At 42.2% G+C, this 18,028-nt stretch overlaps 1 protein-coding gene across 1 annotated transcript; it reads right to left on the bottom strand.

Annotated features, from left to right (window-relative positions):
• Positions 1 to 11,739: 11,739 nt before the first annotated feature.
• Positions 11,740 to 12,684, bottom strand: LOC141060842 (olfactory receptor-like protein OLF1). The gene has a single exon (XM_073557218.1). It carries the CDS (start codon positions 12,682 to 12,684, stop codon positions 11,740 to 11,742), a length of 945 nt encoding a protein of 314 aa, XP_073413319.1.
• Positions 12,685 to 18,028: the final 5,344 nt, after the last annotated feature.

The following is an 18,028-nucleotide window of genomic DNA, read 5'->3' as shown; positions in this document are numbered from 1 at the left end:
GCCATGCTGGAACGCCGCAAGTGAGCACACTCTAGGCGAACCTTGTGCAGCAGTGCATCAAGATCTGGATAGTCCCTCAGAAAGCTCTGCACTACCAAATTGAGCATGTGTGTCAGACATGGTATGTGAGTGAGGTTGCCTAGGCCCAGAGCTGCCACTAGATTTCGGCCATTGTCACTCACTACCAAACCTGGCTGGAGATTCGCTGGCACAAACCACACATCGCTCTCCTGCTTGATGGCATTCCAGAGCTCCTGTGCTGTGTGGCTCCGATTCCCCAAAGAAATTAATTTAAGGACGGCCTGTTGACGTTTGGCCACACCTGTGCTCATATCTGGCCTAACAGGCTCACACAGTGCTGATTCCGAGGAACTAGAGTAGGAGGAGGACTCAATATGTACAGACTGCATTCCTGCAATCCTTGGAGTTGGCAGAATACGTACAGAGCCACTCTCCAGATCTGTACCCGGCTCCACAACATTGACCCAATGGGCAGTGAGGGAAAGGTATCGTCCCTGTCCATGGCTACTGGTCCACGCATCGGTGGTCAGGTGGACCTTGCTACTGACGGAATTTAGTAGCGCATTTTTAATTTTTCCCTCCACACGCTTTTGCAGGGCAGGGACAGCTTGCCTGCTGAAATAAAAGCGGCTGGGCACATTGTATTGTGGAACTGCCAATGACATAAAGTTCCGGAATGTGTCAGTCTCCACCAGCCTGAATGACAGCATCTCAAGGGCCAGTCGTTTGGCAATGCCGGCATTCAGAGCCAGTGCTCGGGGATGGTTTGCCGAGTATGGCCGCTTTTTCTCCCATGCCTGTGCTACCGATTGCTGGTGAGTGGCCTGGGAGGGTGCTGATGACTGCGAACGTGGTTCAGTGGGTGGAATTTCACTGGGTCTCTGGACAACAGTGGCAGTGGTGCTTCCATGGCGTTCCAGTGAGGAAGCCGAACCAGCTGTGTGTGAGCTGGAGGAAGAGGCCCCAACACGAGCTGAAGAGGTGGTAGGTGCTGCTGAAGGTTGGCCTACATCTTCAGTGTGTCTGTGTAACTCCACCTCGTGCTTGGTACGCACATGTTTCCACATATTTGTGGTATTGAGGTTGCTCACATTTTTCCCTCGTTTCACTTTCTGATGACACAGCTTGCATTTGACAAAGCAAATGTCATCTGCAACTGTGTCAAAAAAAGACCACGCACTGCAAGTCCTGGGAGCGCCCGTTTTGTGTTTTGGAAGAGGATTGCTCCTCACGGGTGCCAAAGTGGAGGCTACAGGCAACCAAGTCTGCCCCCGCCCTCTCCCTCCTCTTTTGGCCGTTCGGGGAATCTCTTCCTCAGAGCTCCTCCCACCACCTTCCTGTGGCTGACGCCATGATGGGTCAAGGACCTCATCATCTCCACTCCCCTCTTCAAGCACCGGCTGGTCCTGGGTTGTCTCGCCAGCACCGTACGCACCAGAAATTGGCAACTGAGTCTCTTCATCATCTGATGCATACTGAGGTATGCTGACCATAGGCACTGGCCCACCCGCCTCTTCAGATTCAGAGGGACAAAGCAGTTGCGCATCACTGCATACTCCCTCTTCTTCACGCTCTAGAATGCTGCTTGGCTGGCCACCTCTTTCCAAGCCAACAGATTCTGAGAACAGAAGTAAAGATTGAGATGGCTCCTGTCCAGGGCTCTCAGACTGCCTGGGCAATTTGGCAGGTGGTGAAGAGACAGATGGTTGCTCTTCAGTGCTCTGGCCTTGGGAGGATGCGGAAGTCATTGAAGTGGATGCGTTAGCTGCCATCCATCCAACAACGGCTTCAATTTGTTCGTCACGCAGCAGTGGGGTACGGCGAGGTCCTACAAAGCTGCGCATGAAGGACTGTTGCCTGGTAAAAGTGGGGGATGCCGGGTCACTGGTGGCCGCAGCAGATACCAAATCCCCACGTCCTCTCCCTGCTGAATCCCCCCGTCCTCTCCCTGCTGAAACTCCACGGCCACGACCACGTGCCTTACTCCCTGCCTTCTTCATCTTGGTAGACTGATAAAGATAGGCAGAAAAGTAAAAAAGGGGTGGCTTAGTGTTCTTATTCCTGAACACCTGCTAACCAGTATAAGAAACACTAATTTGGCTAAGAGTGTGTGTACTACACTTTAATATGATCTAATGTGGCCTAGACAACTGTAAAGTGGAGTGTTTGGTGAACTTTATTTCCTTTTTTTTTTTGGGTGGGGGGAAAGGAAAGGAAAGGATGTGACCAAAGTTTGAAAGCTATAGTATCACAAACTTTTTGGAGCGATTACAATGCAGGAAGCTAACCTACAATGCAATTGATGAGGCTCCAAAAAATAGGGTGATACTAGCCTGGCTGGCCCTGAAGGGCACAAGCCAGCAAAAAGGCTCCTCTATCTAATCCAATATAGTGTTTGCAACCAACCAATGACAATGGATGCGGTTGGAAGCACACTAATATAGGAGCAAAAATCTGGCTAAATTTGCTGCAAAAAAAGGACTATGTATGAGGCAGTGACGCACGCTGAGCGGACTACAGCTAGCGGTGGCTGTAGAACACACTGCAACGTGAGCTGCACTCACACACAGAGAGACCTATCAGACAGCCAAAAACAGTGCAGAGAAATGGGCTATAGCACTGAAAGGCTGCTGAAAGGCTCCGCTGTCCACTCCTTTAGTGTTTGCAACCAACGTATATGGATACATATGGAAGCACACCATACAGGAGAAAAAAAAAGCAGCAATAAAAGAAAAATGTGTATGAGGCAGAGACACACGCTGGCCGGCCTACAAGCAGACGTGCCTGCAGGACACACTACACAGCGTGGGTCTGCACTCACACAGCCCTTGCAGACAGCTGTGAAAACAGCTCTGCTAGGGAAAAGAAAGCTACAGTGGTGGTTTATGTAGCCTGGATAAAGCACAATATTGTTTTTAGAATCGCTATTTCTAACTGTCCCTCACAGTCTTCAACAGCAGCCTGTCCCTAACTGAATTCACAGCAGAGTGACCAGAAATGGCGGCTGCAGCGCTTTTTATAGTGCATCATGACATCATTTCAGCAGCCAATCACAGCCATGCCAGTAGTTAACATGCCTACATGCCTAACAGGATATGCCCACACTTCTGAGGATCCCCATTGGCTGAATCAAATCGAGCGGGCTCCTAGCATTATGGGAACTTCCGATTCTGGTATTCGATATGAAAAAAGTATCGGAACTAAGTATCGGAATTCCGATACAGCTAATATCGGCCGATACCCGATACTTGCGGTATCGGAATGCTCAACACTAGTCAAGGACCTTGTCATCTACACTCCCCTCTTCAAACACCTGCTTCTCCTGGGTAGTCTTGCCAGCACAGTACACACCAGAAAGTGGCACCTGAGTCTCATCATCTGATGCGTACTGAGGTGTGCTGACCATAGTCACTGGCCCACACGCCTCTTCAGATTCAGAGGGACAAAGAACTTGCGCATCACTGCATACTCCCTCTTCTTCACATTCTAGAATGCTGCTTGGCTGGCCCCCTGTTTCCAAGCCTAGAGATTCAGAGAACAGAAGTAGAGATGGCTCCTGTCCAGGGGTCTCTGACTGCCTGGGCAATTTGGCAGGTGGTGAAGAGACAGATGGTTGCTCTACAGTGCTCTGGCCCTTAGAGGATGTGGAAGTAATTAAAGTTGATGCGTTAGCTGCCATCCATCCGACAACGGCTTCAATTTGTTCGTCCCCCAGCAGTGGGGTACGGCGAGGTCCTACAAAGCTGCGCATAAAGGACTGTTCCCTGGGAAAACTGGGGGATGCTGAGTCACTGGAGCCCGCAGCAGGCACCGAATCCCCACGTCCTCTCCCTGCTGAAACTCCACGCCCACGACCACGTGCCTTACTCCCTGCCTTCTTAATCTTGGTAGACTGATAAAGATAGGCAGAAAAGTACAAAGGGGGGCTTAGTGTGCTTATTCCTGAACAGCTGCTAACAGGTATAAGAAACACTAATTTTATAAAGTGGGTGGACTACACTTTAATATGAGCTAATGTGGTCTACACAACAGTCAAGTGCAGTGTTTGGTGAACTTTATTTACGTGTTTTTTTTCAAAAAAACAAAAAGGATGTGACCAAAGATGTGAAAGCGATAGTATCACAAACTTTTTGGAGCTATTACAATGCAGGAAGGTAACCTAAAATGCAATAGATGAGGCTCCAAAAAATAGGCTAATACTAATCTGGCTGGGGCTGCAGGGCACAAGCCAGAAAAAAGGCTCCTCTATCTACTCCTATATAGTGTTTGCAACAAATCTAGCTGGATACAGATGGAAGCACACTAATAGGAGAAATTCAGGAAAAATAAGCAGCACTACAGCAAAAAAGAACAATGTATGAGGCAGTGACGCACGCTGAGCGGACTACAACCAGAGGTGGCTGCAGAACACACTACAGCATGAGCTGCACTCACACACAGAGACCTCACAGCCATGAACAGTGCAGAGAACTGTGCACTAGCACTGAAAGGCTGCAGAAAGGCTCCGCTGTCTACTCCTATATAGTGTTTGCAACCAATGTAGATGGATACGGATGGAAGCACACTAATAGGAGAATGAAAAATGAGCTGCAATAAAAAAAAATATGTATGAGGCAGTGACGCATGCTGAGCGGCCTACAACCAGAGGTGGCTGCAGGACACACTACAGCGTGAGCTGCACTCACACACACAAACCATTCCGACAGCTGTGAACAGTGCAGAGAACTGTGCACTAGCACTGAAAGGCTGCAAAAAGGCTCCGCTATCTACTCCTATATAGTGTTTGCAACCAATGTAGATGGATATGGATGGATGCACACTAATAGGAGAATTAATGAAAAATGAGCAGCAATAAAACAAAAATAAATGTGTATGAGGCAGTGATGCACGCTGAGTGGCTTACAACCAGAGGTGGCTGCAGGACACCCTACAGAGTGAGCTGCACTCACACAGACCTTGCAGACAGCTGTGAACAGCGCTGAAAGGCAAAAGAAAACTTCTCACAGGGGTTGCTAAACTAGCCTGGGTAAAGCACAATCTAGCAAATCGATATTTCTAACTGTCCCTCAGAGTCACAAGAGCAGCGTCCTGTCCCTAACTGAATTCACAGCAGAGTGAACCCAAAATGGTGGCGGCGGCTTTTATAGTGCATCATGACATCATTTCAGCAGCCAATCACAGCCATGCCATTAGTTGACATGCCTACATGCCTAACAGGATGTGCCCACACTTCTTAGGATTCCTCATTGGCTGAATCAAATCAAACTGGCTCATAGCATTCTGGGAACTTCCGATTCCGGTATTCGATATGCAAAAAGTATCGGAACTCAGTATCGGAATTCCGATACCACGAATATCAGCCGATACCCGATATTTGCGGTATTGGAATGCTCAACACTAGTTCTTAGAATTGAGGGCTATTCCATGCGAGAAATTGCCAAGAAACGGATGATTTCCTACAGCGGTGTGTACTACTCACTTCAGAGGAGAGCACAAACAGGCTCTAACCAGTGTAGAAAGAAAAGTGGGAGGCCCCGCTGCACAACTGAGAAACAAGACAAGTATATTAGAGTCTGTAGTTTGAGAAATCGACGCCTCACAGGTCCTCAGCTGGTAGCTTCATTAAGTGGTACACGCAAAATGCCAATGTCAACGTCTACAGTGAAGAGGCGACTCTGGAATGCTGGCCATCAGGGCAGAGTGGCAAAAAAAAGCCATATCTGAGACACAGAACAACTGAAAAGATGCTGGAAGAGTGCCTGACGCCATCTGTCAAGCATGGTGGAGGTAATGTGATGGTCTGGGATTGCTTTAGTGCTGGTAAAGTGGGAGATTTGTACAAGGTAAAAGGGATTTTGAATAAGGAAGGCTATCACTCTTTTGCAATGCCGTGCCATACCCTGTGGACAGCGCTTGATTGGAGCCAATTTCATCCTACAATAGGACAATGAGACAAAGCACACCTCCAAATTATGCAAGAACTATTTAGGGAAGAGCAGGCAGCTGGTGTTCTATCTGTAATGGAGTGGCCAGCGCAGTCTTCATATCTCAACCCCATTGAGCTGTTGTGGGAGCAGCTTGACCGTATGGTACGCAAAAAGTGCTCATCAAGCCAAACCCACTTGTGGGAGGGGCTTCTGGAAGCATGGGGTGAAATTTCTCCAGATTACCTCAGCAAATTAACTGCTAGAGTGCCAAAGGTCTGCAATGCTGTAATTGCTGCAAAGGGAGCATTCTTTGACAAAAGCAAAGTTTGAAGGAGAAAATTATTATTTCAAACAAAAATCTTTTTTTGAACCTTGTCAATGTCTGGACTAGATTTTAAATTCATTTGGCATTTGATTAATAAAAGTATGACTTTTCATGGAAAACACAAAATTGTCTGGGTGACCCTAAACCTTTGAACAGTAGTGTATATTAGATTATATATTCATTATATGGGACTTTGCATGTGGAGTGAGTGTGGCTATGTGGAGTGGGCGTGGCTTGATACACACACATACATACACTCAGTTTTATATATAGATTGCATGTATTGGACAAGCTTTTTAACCCCTTTCCTTCATTGGACATAATATTCCGTCCATGTGCCCTGGGCCCTAATTACCATGGACAGAATATTACGTCATAGCGATAAGCGGCGCCCACGTGGTGAACAACGCTTTTCGTGGCAGGGTGTCAGCTAATTATCATAGCTGACACCCGGCACAATGTGTCAGGGGCGGTCACGGACCGCCCCCGACACGTTCACCCCTTGTACACTGCGATCAAACTTGATCACGGTGTACCGGGGGTTAAAGGGAAGCATCGGCAGTGAGGGGGCTCCCTCCGTGCTTCCCTGAGCTCCCCACGGCAGCGCAATGTGCAGCACTGCTGCGGGGGGCTCTTTTCCTGCAGGTGCCCGGATCCAATATGGCGGCGGGGACCTCCGGGGGCCTGCAGGAAGCTGGCTTCCTCACTGCCCGCAGAGCAAAGGCATGAGGAAGCCTTCTGCAGTGCCTGTGACAGATTGCTGATCTGTCACAGCGATCTGTGATGTGACAGATCAGCGATCTGTCACATGACAGTGATGTCCCCCCTGGGACATTGTAATAAAGTAAAAAAAATTAAAAAAAAGTGTAAAAATAATTTTAAAAAAATCGCTAAATAAATTAAAAAAAAAATATTCCCCAATAAATTCATTTTTTGGAAAAAAAAACAATAAAAGTACACATATTTGGTATCGCCGCGTCCGTAACGACCCGCCCTATAAAACTATCCCATTAGTTAACCCCTTAAGCGAACCACTTAAAAAATAAAATAAAAATAAAAAACGAAGCAAAAAATAATGATTTCTTATCATACTGCCAAACAAAAAGTGCAATAACGCGCGATCAAAAAGACGCATATAAATATCCATGGTACCGCTGAAAACATCATCTTGTCCCGCAAAAAACGAGCCTTCATACAGCATCATCAGCAAAAAAATAAAAAAGTTATAACTCGCAGAATAAAGCGATTGAAAAATAATTATTTTTTATATAAAATTGTTTTCATCGCATAAAAGCGCCAAAACATAAAAAACGACATAAATGAGATATCGCTGTAACCTTACTGACCCAAAGAAGAAAACTGCTTTATCAATTATATCGCACGCGGAACGGCATAAACGCACCCCCCAAAAGAAATTCATGAAACGCTGGTTTTTGCAAATTCTGCATCCCAAAAATGAAATAAAAAGCGACCAAAAAATGTCACTTGCCCGAACATGGTACCAGTAAAAACGTCAACTCGTCCCGCAAAAAATAAGACCTCGCATGACTCGGTGGGTCAAAATATGGAAAAATTATAGCTCTCAATATGTGGTGATGCAAAAACTATTTTTACAATAAAAAGCGTCTTTTAGAGTGTGACAGCTGCGAAAAATAAAAACCGCCATAAATAGTTAATCAAACCCCCCATTATCATCCCCTTAGTTAGGGAAAAATAATAAAATTAAAAGAAAATGTATTTATTTCCATTTTCCCATTAGGGTTAGGGCTAGGGATAGGGGTAGGGTTAGGGCTAGGGTTAGGGTTAGGGGTGTGCTGGGGTTAGGGTTAGTGTTAGAATTGGGGGTTTCCACTATTTGCGCACATCAGGTGCTCTCCAAATGCAACATGGTGTCTGATCTCAATTCCAGCCAATTCTGTGTTGAAAAAGTCAAATGGTGCTCCTTCCGCTTCCAAACTCTGCCTTGCACCCAAACAGTGTTTTACCCCCTCATATGGGGTATCAGCCTACTCAGGACAATTTTGGGTATTTTCTATCATATAGACCCTTAAAAGTGACTTCAAATGTGATGTGGTCCGTAAAAATAAAATGGTGTTGCAAAAATGAGAAATCGCTGGTCAACTTTTAACCCTTATAACTTCCTAACAAAAAAAAATTTTGGTTCCAAAATTGTGCTGATGTAAAGTAAACATGTGGGAAATGTTACTTATTAAGTTTTTTTGTGTGCCATATCTCTGTGATTTAAGGGCATAAAAATTCAAATTTGGAAAATTGCAAAATTTTCAAAATTTTTGCCAAATTTCCATTTTTTTCACAAATAAACGCAAGTTATATGAATGAAATTTTACCACTTTCATGAAGTACAATATGTCACGAGAAAACATTGTCAGAATCACCGGGATCCATGGAAGCGTTCCAGAGTTATGGCCTCATAAAAGGACAGTGGTCAGAATTGTAAAAATTGGCCCGGGAGTTAACGTGCAAACCACCCTTGGTACTGAAGATCCATATTTTAGTGTCTCATATTTGGGAAAATGCTGCCCTAAAATAAATGTAAAATAGATCTGACACAGCGCTGTGTTTTATATATAGATTGCATGTATTGGACAAGCTCTTTAATTAAGACCCATATTTTATCCTTTAGTGTCTTATATTTGGGAAAATACTGTCCTAAAATAAATGTAAAATAGATCTGACACAGCGCTGTGTAATGTGTCAGATCAGCGACCTGACACATGACAGTGGTGTCCCCCCCTGGGACAATGTAATAAAGTAAAAAAAAAAAAGCGTAAAAATAATTTATAATAAAAAATCGCTAAATAAGTTGAAAAAAAAAATATTCCCTAATAAATTAATTTATTTGGAAATAAAAAAAAAAAAAAACAATAAAAGTATACATATTTAGTATCGCCGCCTCCATAACGACCCACCCTATAAAACTGTCCCATTAGTTAACCCCTTTAGCGAACCCCTTAAAAAATAAAAATAACAAAACAAAGCAAAAAACAATGCTTTATCATCATACTTCCGAACAAAAGTGCAATAACGCACGATCAAAATGACGGATATAAATAATCATGGTACCGCTGAAAACGTCATCTTGGCCTGCAAAAAATGAGCCATGATACAGTGCCATCAGCAAAAAAATATAAAAGTTATAGCTCGCAGAATAAAGCGATGCAAAAATAATTATTTTTTATATAAAAATGTTTTCATTGCATAAAAGTGCCAAAACATAAAAAAAGACATAAATGAGGTAACGCTGTAACCGTACTGACCTGAAGAATAAAGCCGCTTTATCAATTTTACCGCACGCAGAACAGTGTAAACGTACCCCCCCAAAAGATACTCATGAAATGCTGGTTTTTGTTCATTTTGAGTCCCAAAAATCGGAATAAAAAGCGATCAAAAAATGTCACGTGCCTGAAAATGTTACCAATAAAAACGTCAACTCGTCCTGCAAAATAAAAGACCTCACATATCTTGGTGGGTCAAAATATGGAAAAATTATAGCTCTCAAAATGTGGTGATGCAAAAACTATTTCTACAATAAAAAGCGCCTTTTAGCATGTAACAGCTGCCAAACATAAAAACCCGCTATAAATAGTAAATCAAACCCCCCTTTATGACCCCCTTAGTTAGGGAAAAATAATAAAATTAAAAAAAGTATTTATTTCCATTTTCCCATTAGGGTTAGGGCTAGGGCTAAGGTTAGGGCTAGGGTTAGGGCTAGGGTTAGGGCTAGGGTTAGGGCTGAGATTAGGGATAGGTGTGTGTTGGAGTTAGGGTTGGAGTTAGAATTGGGGGGCTTCCACTGTTTAGGCACATAAGGTGCTCTCCAAATGCAACATGGTGTCTGATCTCAATTCCAGCCAATTCTGCATTGAAAAAGTCAAACGGTGCTCCTTGCCTTCCAAGCTCTGCCATGCACCCAAACAGTGTTTTACCCCCACATATGGGATATCAGCCTACTCAGGACAAATTGCAATCAACTTTTGGGGTCCAATTTCTTCTTTTAACCTTAGGAAAATAAAAAAATGGGGGCAAAAATATCATTTTTGTGGAAAAAAATATGATTTTTTTATTTTCACGCCCAGGCGTTATAAATTTCTGTGAAGCCCTTTGGGGTTCAAAGTGTTCACCACCCATCTAGATAAGTTCCTTGGGGGGGTCTAGTTTCCAAAATGGTGTCATTTGTGGTGGTTTCCACTGTTTAGGCACATCAGGGGCTTTCCAAACGCAGCATGGCTCCCGATCCTAATTCCAGCCAAAAAAGTCAAATGGCGCTGCTTCTCTTCTGAGCTCTGCCATGCGCCCAAATAGTGGTTTACCCACACATGTGGGGTACCAGCATACTCAGGACAAATTGCACAATAACTTTTGGGGTCCTGTTACCCTTGGGAAAATACAAATTGGGGGTGATTTTTTAATTTTACGGCTGTACATTATAAACTTCTGTGAAGCCCTTGGGGGTTCAAAGTTCTCAACACATATCTAGATAAGTTCCGTGGGGGTCTAGTTTCCAAAACAGGGTCACTTGTGGGGGGTTTCCACTGTTTAGGCACATCAGAGGCTCTCCAAACGTGACATGGTGACTGATCTGAATTCCAGCCAATTTTGCATTGAAAAAGTCAAACGACGCTCCTTCCCTTCTGAGCTCTGCCATGCACCGAAACAGCTGTTCCACCACATGTCAGGTATCAGCGTACTCATGATAAATTGCACAATAACTTTTGCAGTCCAATTTCTCCTGTTACCCTTGGTAAAATAAAAAAATTGGACCTGAAGTAATTTTTTTGTGAAAAAAGATAAATGTTCGTTTTTTTTAAACATTCAAAAAATTCCTGTGAAGCACCTGAAGGGTTAATAAACTTCTTGAATGTGATTTTGAGCACCTTGAGGGGTACAGTTTTTAGAATGGTGTCACTTTTTGGCATTTTCTATCATATAGACCCCTCAAAGTGACTTCAAATGTGATGTGGTCCGTAAAAATAAAATGGTGTTGCAAAAATGAGAAATCGCTGGTCAACTTTTAACCCTTATAACTTCCGAACAAAAAAAATTCCAAAATTGTGCTGATGTAAAGTAAATATGTGGGAAATGTTATTTATTAAGTTTTTTGTGTGCCATATCTCTGTGATTTAAGGGCATACAAATTCAAAGTTGGAAAATTGCGAACTTTTCAAAATTTTCTCCAAATTTCTGTTTTTTCACAAATAAACACAAGTTATATCAATGAAATTTTACCACTAACATGAAGTACAATATGTCTCGAGAAAACTTTGTCAGAATCACCGGGATCCATGGAAGCGTTCCAGAGTTATTACCTCATAAAGGGACAGTGGTCAGAATTGTAAAAATTGGCCCAGTCATGAACGTGCAAACCACCCTTGGGGTAAAGGGGTTAAATTTCATAATTTTTCTCATCTCTACTTAAAATTCCACATTGATTTTCCAGTTTTCACATTAATGAACCCAAACTGCATTTTTTGAATTCCTACAAAAATATCTCTTAAAAGCCGCTTTCATATGTTTATTCCTTAAACTGTAGATTAAAGGATTTAACGAAGGAACGACAGCCAGAAAAAGAGAAGAAAAAATCTGGTCAATTGTCTTAAAATGTGTCGTAGATGGCATCATGTACACAAAAAACAGTGTGCCATAAAAAATGATAATTATCGTAAGGTGTGATGTGCAAGTAGAGAACGTTTTATGTGTTTTCCCCTTGGATTTCACTCTTAGCACATTCCGAATTATTTTGAAATAGGACATCATAATGCACAAGAAAGGGCAGAAACCCATGAAGAACGTCTCCAAGTAGACAGTAACCTCGGTGGTCAGTGTGTTCCCACAGGATATCTTCAGCATTGGCTTTATGTCACAGTAAAGTTGATCTATCACTTTTGAGTTACAAAAAGGAATTTTTGATGCCACAATTGTTACAAACATTGAATTACTGCAGCCGGATAACCAACTGGCCACCACAAATATTACACATATATTCTGCTTCATTAAAAGTGGATAATGTAGAGCTTTACAGATGGCTACATAGCGATCGTAAGCCATGACAGTAAGTAAAAAAATCTCGGTGCAAGCAAGGGCAGTGAAAAAATAAAATTGAACGAAGCAATGATTAAAAGAAATTGAATTATTGCCACTGAGAAATATATCCAGAAGCTTAGGAATAGTGACGGAGGTGTAGCAGATGTCCACCAAAGAGAGATTGCGTAGGAAAAAATACATGGGGATTTGTAGGTGAGAATCTGTGAAAATTAATGCAGTAATGGCCGCATTCCAAAGGAGACAAATCACATAACATAATAAAAAAATAGCAAAAAGAATAACATTTTCCCCTCCGTAACTGCTAAATGGCAGCAAATAAAAATCAAAGTCCGAGGTCAGGTTGGCCATCAGGTCAAATATTTGTTGTCATTCTGAAATAAGAAAAGATCAATCACAAGTCAAATACAGTAGCTTGTGTATTAAAATGTGTCACACCATAAATACTTTATGTCATTTCTTTATTTTTACATTATTTAACAGCTGTGGGCTCGATCTCGAGCCATGGTGACTTGATGGATGAATGATTTGTAGGCAGATCGATCTTGCACAAGCCTAGATAAGTCCACCAGGGTATTCGCCTCTGTTATTTTGATAGTTTCAAGCCATCGGGTTGCTGGTCCTTTTCTTCACCTTGTGCCTTCTATTCAACCGACTATGATATCCTTCAGTGATTGCTCTCTTAATATGATATGTCCAAAGTAGGCAAGTCGTAGCTTGGTGATCCTCGCTTCGAGTGATATGTCTGGCTTGATTTTTTCCTAAATTGATTTGTTTGTTCTTGCCATCCATGGTATTGTTAACATCCTTCTCACCACATTCTGAAGGCGGCGATTTTCTTCTGTCTGGCTTCTTTATCGACTAGGTTTCATATAATTGTCTTGTGTTATTTTTTACCATCCAGTTTCATGTAATTTCTAACCTGGTGTAAATGCTCTTCTGAAAGTGACTTTTGTTTCCTTTTGTCCATGTGTTTTTCCATTTCTGATGTATGGCTCTCTCCTTCCTGTGTGTAAATCTAGTCATTTTAGCCAGCTGGGTGCGGTTCTGACAGATACCCGTAAAGAAGAGTTGGTGGTCATGCCCACTTGGATATAAAGAATAGATTTACATACAGGGATGAGTAGGTCATATTTAATGAAAGAAGATGCTCAGGCATAAAAGAAAATCAATTCCAGAATACAGCAACATTTACACCCACTAAAAAAATGTATTGTTACGGAAAGTCACAGATCTTATTTAGAAGTCTTTCCCACTACAGAAGTTCACTGAAAATCAATAGAACAAGTGACAAATGTTCAGTAAACCTCTTTCTATATGTCACATTCAGGTACAGAATCAATAAAGATGATAAATGTCACCTTATTCACTTTTTTTGACTGAGATATCTCAAGATGATTCGCGCAAATGAAGAAGTAGGAGAAAAATAATCTTTTGCACTACACACAATGCTTGAAATATATATTTTTTTTTTAAACGTGGTCATCTTGTGTTACTCATCTAAGGATATCTTGGACCAAAAAGGAAGTAAATAAGGACATACTGTAACTGAGATGTAAATGATCATAAACGCATTTCTCTCTTTCAGGTCTTTTACTCTTCGTTGGGGATTCCAATGTTGAGACATACATCCATCAGGCATTTTGGGCATATCCTGGGTAAACTCTGTTGTGTTCCATGTCAGGCTTTGCAGATGGGCCGGCGTGATACCTGTGTCTTGGTATTAAGATTTTAGTGTTCCTGAGTCCTGTCTGCCTTCGGCCTTCAATATCTCTGCAACCTGTCTGCAAATGCCAAAATGTCCCCTGGCTGCCTACGGCTTCCAGTCTCCGTGTCTCCTGCCTGCATACTTCAGTATCTCTGCAACATGGCTGCCATTTCCAAGTCGTCTCCTGGCTGCCTGAAATTTCCAGTCAGTAAGTTTTCTGTCCACCTGTGGTCTCCAGTACCTTTGCTATCTGTTCTCGCATGCCTCACCTCTCTGCTGCACTAACGCCATAGCCCTTGTGCCCACCTGGACCTTGGGCTCAGAGACTCCACCTCACCAGGTGAGCCTAACATTTTGTAATTACAAAATAGACAATATTTAGGGAATAAATGAAAAAGAAAAGTGTGTATCTCACATAAAAAATGTTTCATCCTGATCTTTTCTTGGCTTTTTATATTAATTTCACTTGTTTTAGGTTTTGATTTTTACACTAGAATATGCATATCTGTGTGCCAGTACATTAGCCTGCATGCAAGGGAAACAATAAGCTTAAGAGAGGTTCTAAAGCAGATCTCTAATGTCACATACAGTGGGGAAAAAGGTATTTAGTCAGCCACCAATTGTGCAAGTTCTCCCACTTAGAAAGACGAGAGAGGCCTGTAATTGACATCATAGGTAGACCACAACTATGAGAGTCAAAATGAGAAAACAAATTCTGAAAATCAGCTTGTCTGGCAAGATATCTTTTGCAAATTATGGTGGAAAATAAGTATTTTGTCACCTCAAAGCATACAAGATTTCTGGCTCTCACAGCCCTGTAACTTCTTTAAGAAGCTCTTCTGTCCTCCACTCATTACCTGCAGTAATGGTACCTGTTTGAACTTGTTATCAGTATAAAAGACACCTGTGCACAACCTCAAACAGTCTGACTCCAAAGTCCACTATAGTAAAGACCAAAGAGCTGTCGAACGACACCAGAAACAAAATTGTAGCCCTGCACCAGGCTGGGAAGACTGAATCTGCAATAGGCAAGCTGCTTGGTGTGATGAAATCAACTGTGGGAGCAATAATAAGAAAATGGAAGACATACAAGACCACTGATAATCTCCCTTGACCTAGGGCTCCACACAAGATCTCACCCCATGGTGTCAAAATGATCACAAGAGAGGTGAACAAAAATTCCAGAACCACACGGGGGGGACTTAGTGAATGACCTGCATAGAGCTGGGACAACTGTAACAAAGGCTTCCATCAGTAACACACTACACCGCCAGGGACACAGATCCTGCAGTGCCAGACTTGTCCCCCCTGCTTAAGCCAGTACATGTCAGGGCCCATCTGAGGTTTGCTAGAGAGCATTTGTATTATCCAGAATACTATTGAGAGAATGTCATATGGCCTGATGAAACCAAAGTAGAACTGTTTGGTAGAAACAAAACTTGTCATGTTTGGAGGAGACAGAATACTGAGTTGCATCCAAAGAACACCATACCTACTGTGAAGCATGGCTGTGGCAACATCATGCTTTGGGGCTTTTTCTCTGCAAAGGGACTAGGACGACTGATCCATGTACATGAAAGAATGAATGGGGCCATGTATTGTGAGATTTTGAGTGCAAACCACCTTCCATCAATGAGGGCATTGAAGATGAAACATGGATGGATCTTTCAGCAAGATAATGATACCAAATACACTGCCAGGGCAAGGAAGTGGCTTTGTAAGAAGCATATGAAGGTCCTGGAGTGGCCTAGCCAGTCTCCAGATCTCAACCCCATAGAAAACCTTTGGAGGGATTTGAAAGTCCATGTTGCCCAGCAACAAGCTGAAAACATCACTGCTCTACAGGAGATCTGCATGGAGGAATGGGCCAACATACCACCAACAGTGTGTGCCAACCTTGTGAAGACTTACAGAAAACACTTGACCTCTGTCAGTGCCAACAAAGGATATATAACAAAATACTGAGATGAAGTTTTGTTAATGACCAAATACTTATTTTAAACTATAATTTGCAAAATAAATCTTGCCAAATCATACAAGGTGATTTTCTGGATTTGTTTTCTCATTTTGACTCTCATAGTTGTGGTCTACCTATGATGTCAATTACAGGCCTCTCTCATCTTTTTAAGTGGGGGAACTTGCACAATTGGTGGCTGACTAAATACTTTTTTCCCCACTGTGCAAAAGCTAAAGAAACCACCTTTTTTTCACCTGCATTGAAATGTTGGTAGCTTTTTTTTTAATTATTTATCTATAACTGATGAGCAAATTTGCCAAAATTTGCAATTGGTAGTTCACTCAAATTTTACCAATAAATTCAATTTGTATAAAATCATTGCTTTGCTTTTGCAGATTCCATTGCATAATAAATATAGACAGAACAAAATAAAACAGATTACACTCACATAGCCATTACCTGCCACACCGAACAGCTCTGGTTTGATTGACTTCTTTGATCCAGTCACTGGTGTAGACATCTCTTGCCCGTCTTCAGCATATTTCGACATCCATCTTCCGACACCTATTTTCTCCTGCTTCAACTAGGCCATAATATCATAACGTCATGCAACACACACCATGCAACGTCATGGCATTGCACAGGAAATGCCAAAGTTGCTGGGCACCAGAAGATGCCAAAGGTGACCCAGTGAAACCCATACTAGTTACAAGACTAAAATACACCAGAGTGGTGAGAAAGGTAAGGTCAAAATGTCAGATCTGATTTTTTTTTTAGAAACTCAAGTCTAATAAGTGATTATCTCAGCTCTGCTATCAGTCTATCTTTGTATCCATTGTATACATGTAGTTTGCAACATGAATCAACTTGTTATCATTTTCCTTTTAAAGAGAAATGTGGAGAAAGAATGAAAATAAAAATAACTTACATTGCAAAAACATAGCTCTTTAGGTCTTCTATGTAGTCTTTAGAAATCAGCAGCTTAATGCAATAAGCATTGCTTTATAGAGAAACACTTGGATCTTATATAAAGGGTAATGACATTTGTGTACTATGTATGAACCATGTATTCTCTCGGGAAGATATAAATAGGTGTGCAGTGATTTCTTATACTCCCTGGAGTTTCGCACTTAATAACAATTAAAAAATGTTGGGATATTCGTAGCACAAATGAAAATGTTATGTTGTATTCCCAAAACAATAAAAAGGCTTCCGCATGTACCAAATAGTAAAAAAAAAAACATTGAAATTCTACAAAAAAAAACTTAGATTTTTTGGGTTCAGAATCATAAAAATGTATGGTTTCACTGTCTACAAAATTAACTTACATACATTTTGATTGACGTTTCTTTGAAAAGAAGCTCTGCTCTATTATGTTAACCTGACTAACTGGTTTCGTTATTCTTGCACATATTCTTCATATTAAGGCCTCTTTCACACATCCTGATGTTACCGATGCTGGAAAAAACAGTACTGGTGCTATCTGAGTCCATGTGTCATTGTGTAACAACCTTGCGGCATCCATGTGCCATCCGTGTGAACCATCAGTGTGACACGTACAGGCGTTTGGGAAAAAGATGTACAGTTAGCTCTGTTCCCAGGCTCCAGGTGCGGAATCCAAACTCATTATTGTTGCCTGGTCTCCCTGTGATCAGTGCAGGCAGCCGATGCTGCTAAGAGTTGAAGTCGGCACCTGCGTGTCTGTGTATTGCTGCTGGTGCTGTAGTTGCTGTTGCTGCTGTGCTTGTAGAAGATGTTTCAGCAGGTTGTCCATCTTGCCTGATGTCATACGCTAGCTTGTGGCAATCCCACGTGTTCACTGGTAACGCTCTACCACCTGTGGTAGATTTAAGAACGTCTTTTGGTTTATTGTAGGCAGCATAAACCAAGGTATAGTAAAGAAAATACAGCTCTCAGGGCAAAACAGGAAAACAAAAAAACAAAATGGTGGCAGAACAAACACAGACCTTCTATGAGTGGGGTTCAGGTTTACAAGTCCAAGCAACACTTTCCTGGAGGGCTCCCTCTCC

The sequence above is a fragment of the Dendrobates tinctorius genome, unplaced genomic scaffold (assembly GCF_039654945.1).
Source record: "Dendrobates tinctorius isolate UK_male_01 unplaced genomic scaffold, ASM3965494v1 ptg000245l, whole genome shotgun sequence".
NCBI lineage: Eukaryota > Metazoa > Chordata > Amphibia > Anura > Dendrobatidae > Dendrobates > Dendrobates tinctorius.
Note: the sequence above shows the minus strand (reverse complement) of the source record. Positions and strands in the feature narration are given on the sequence as shown.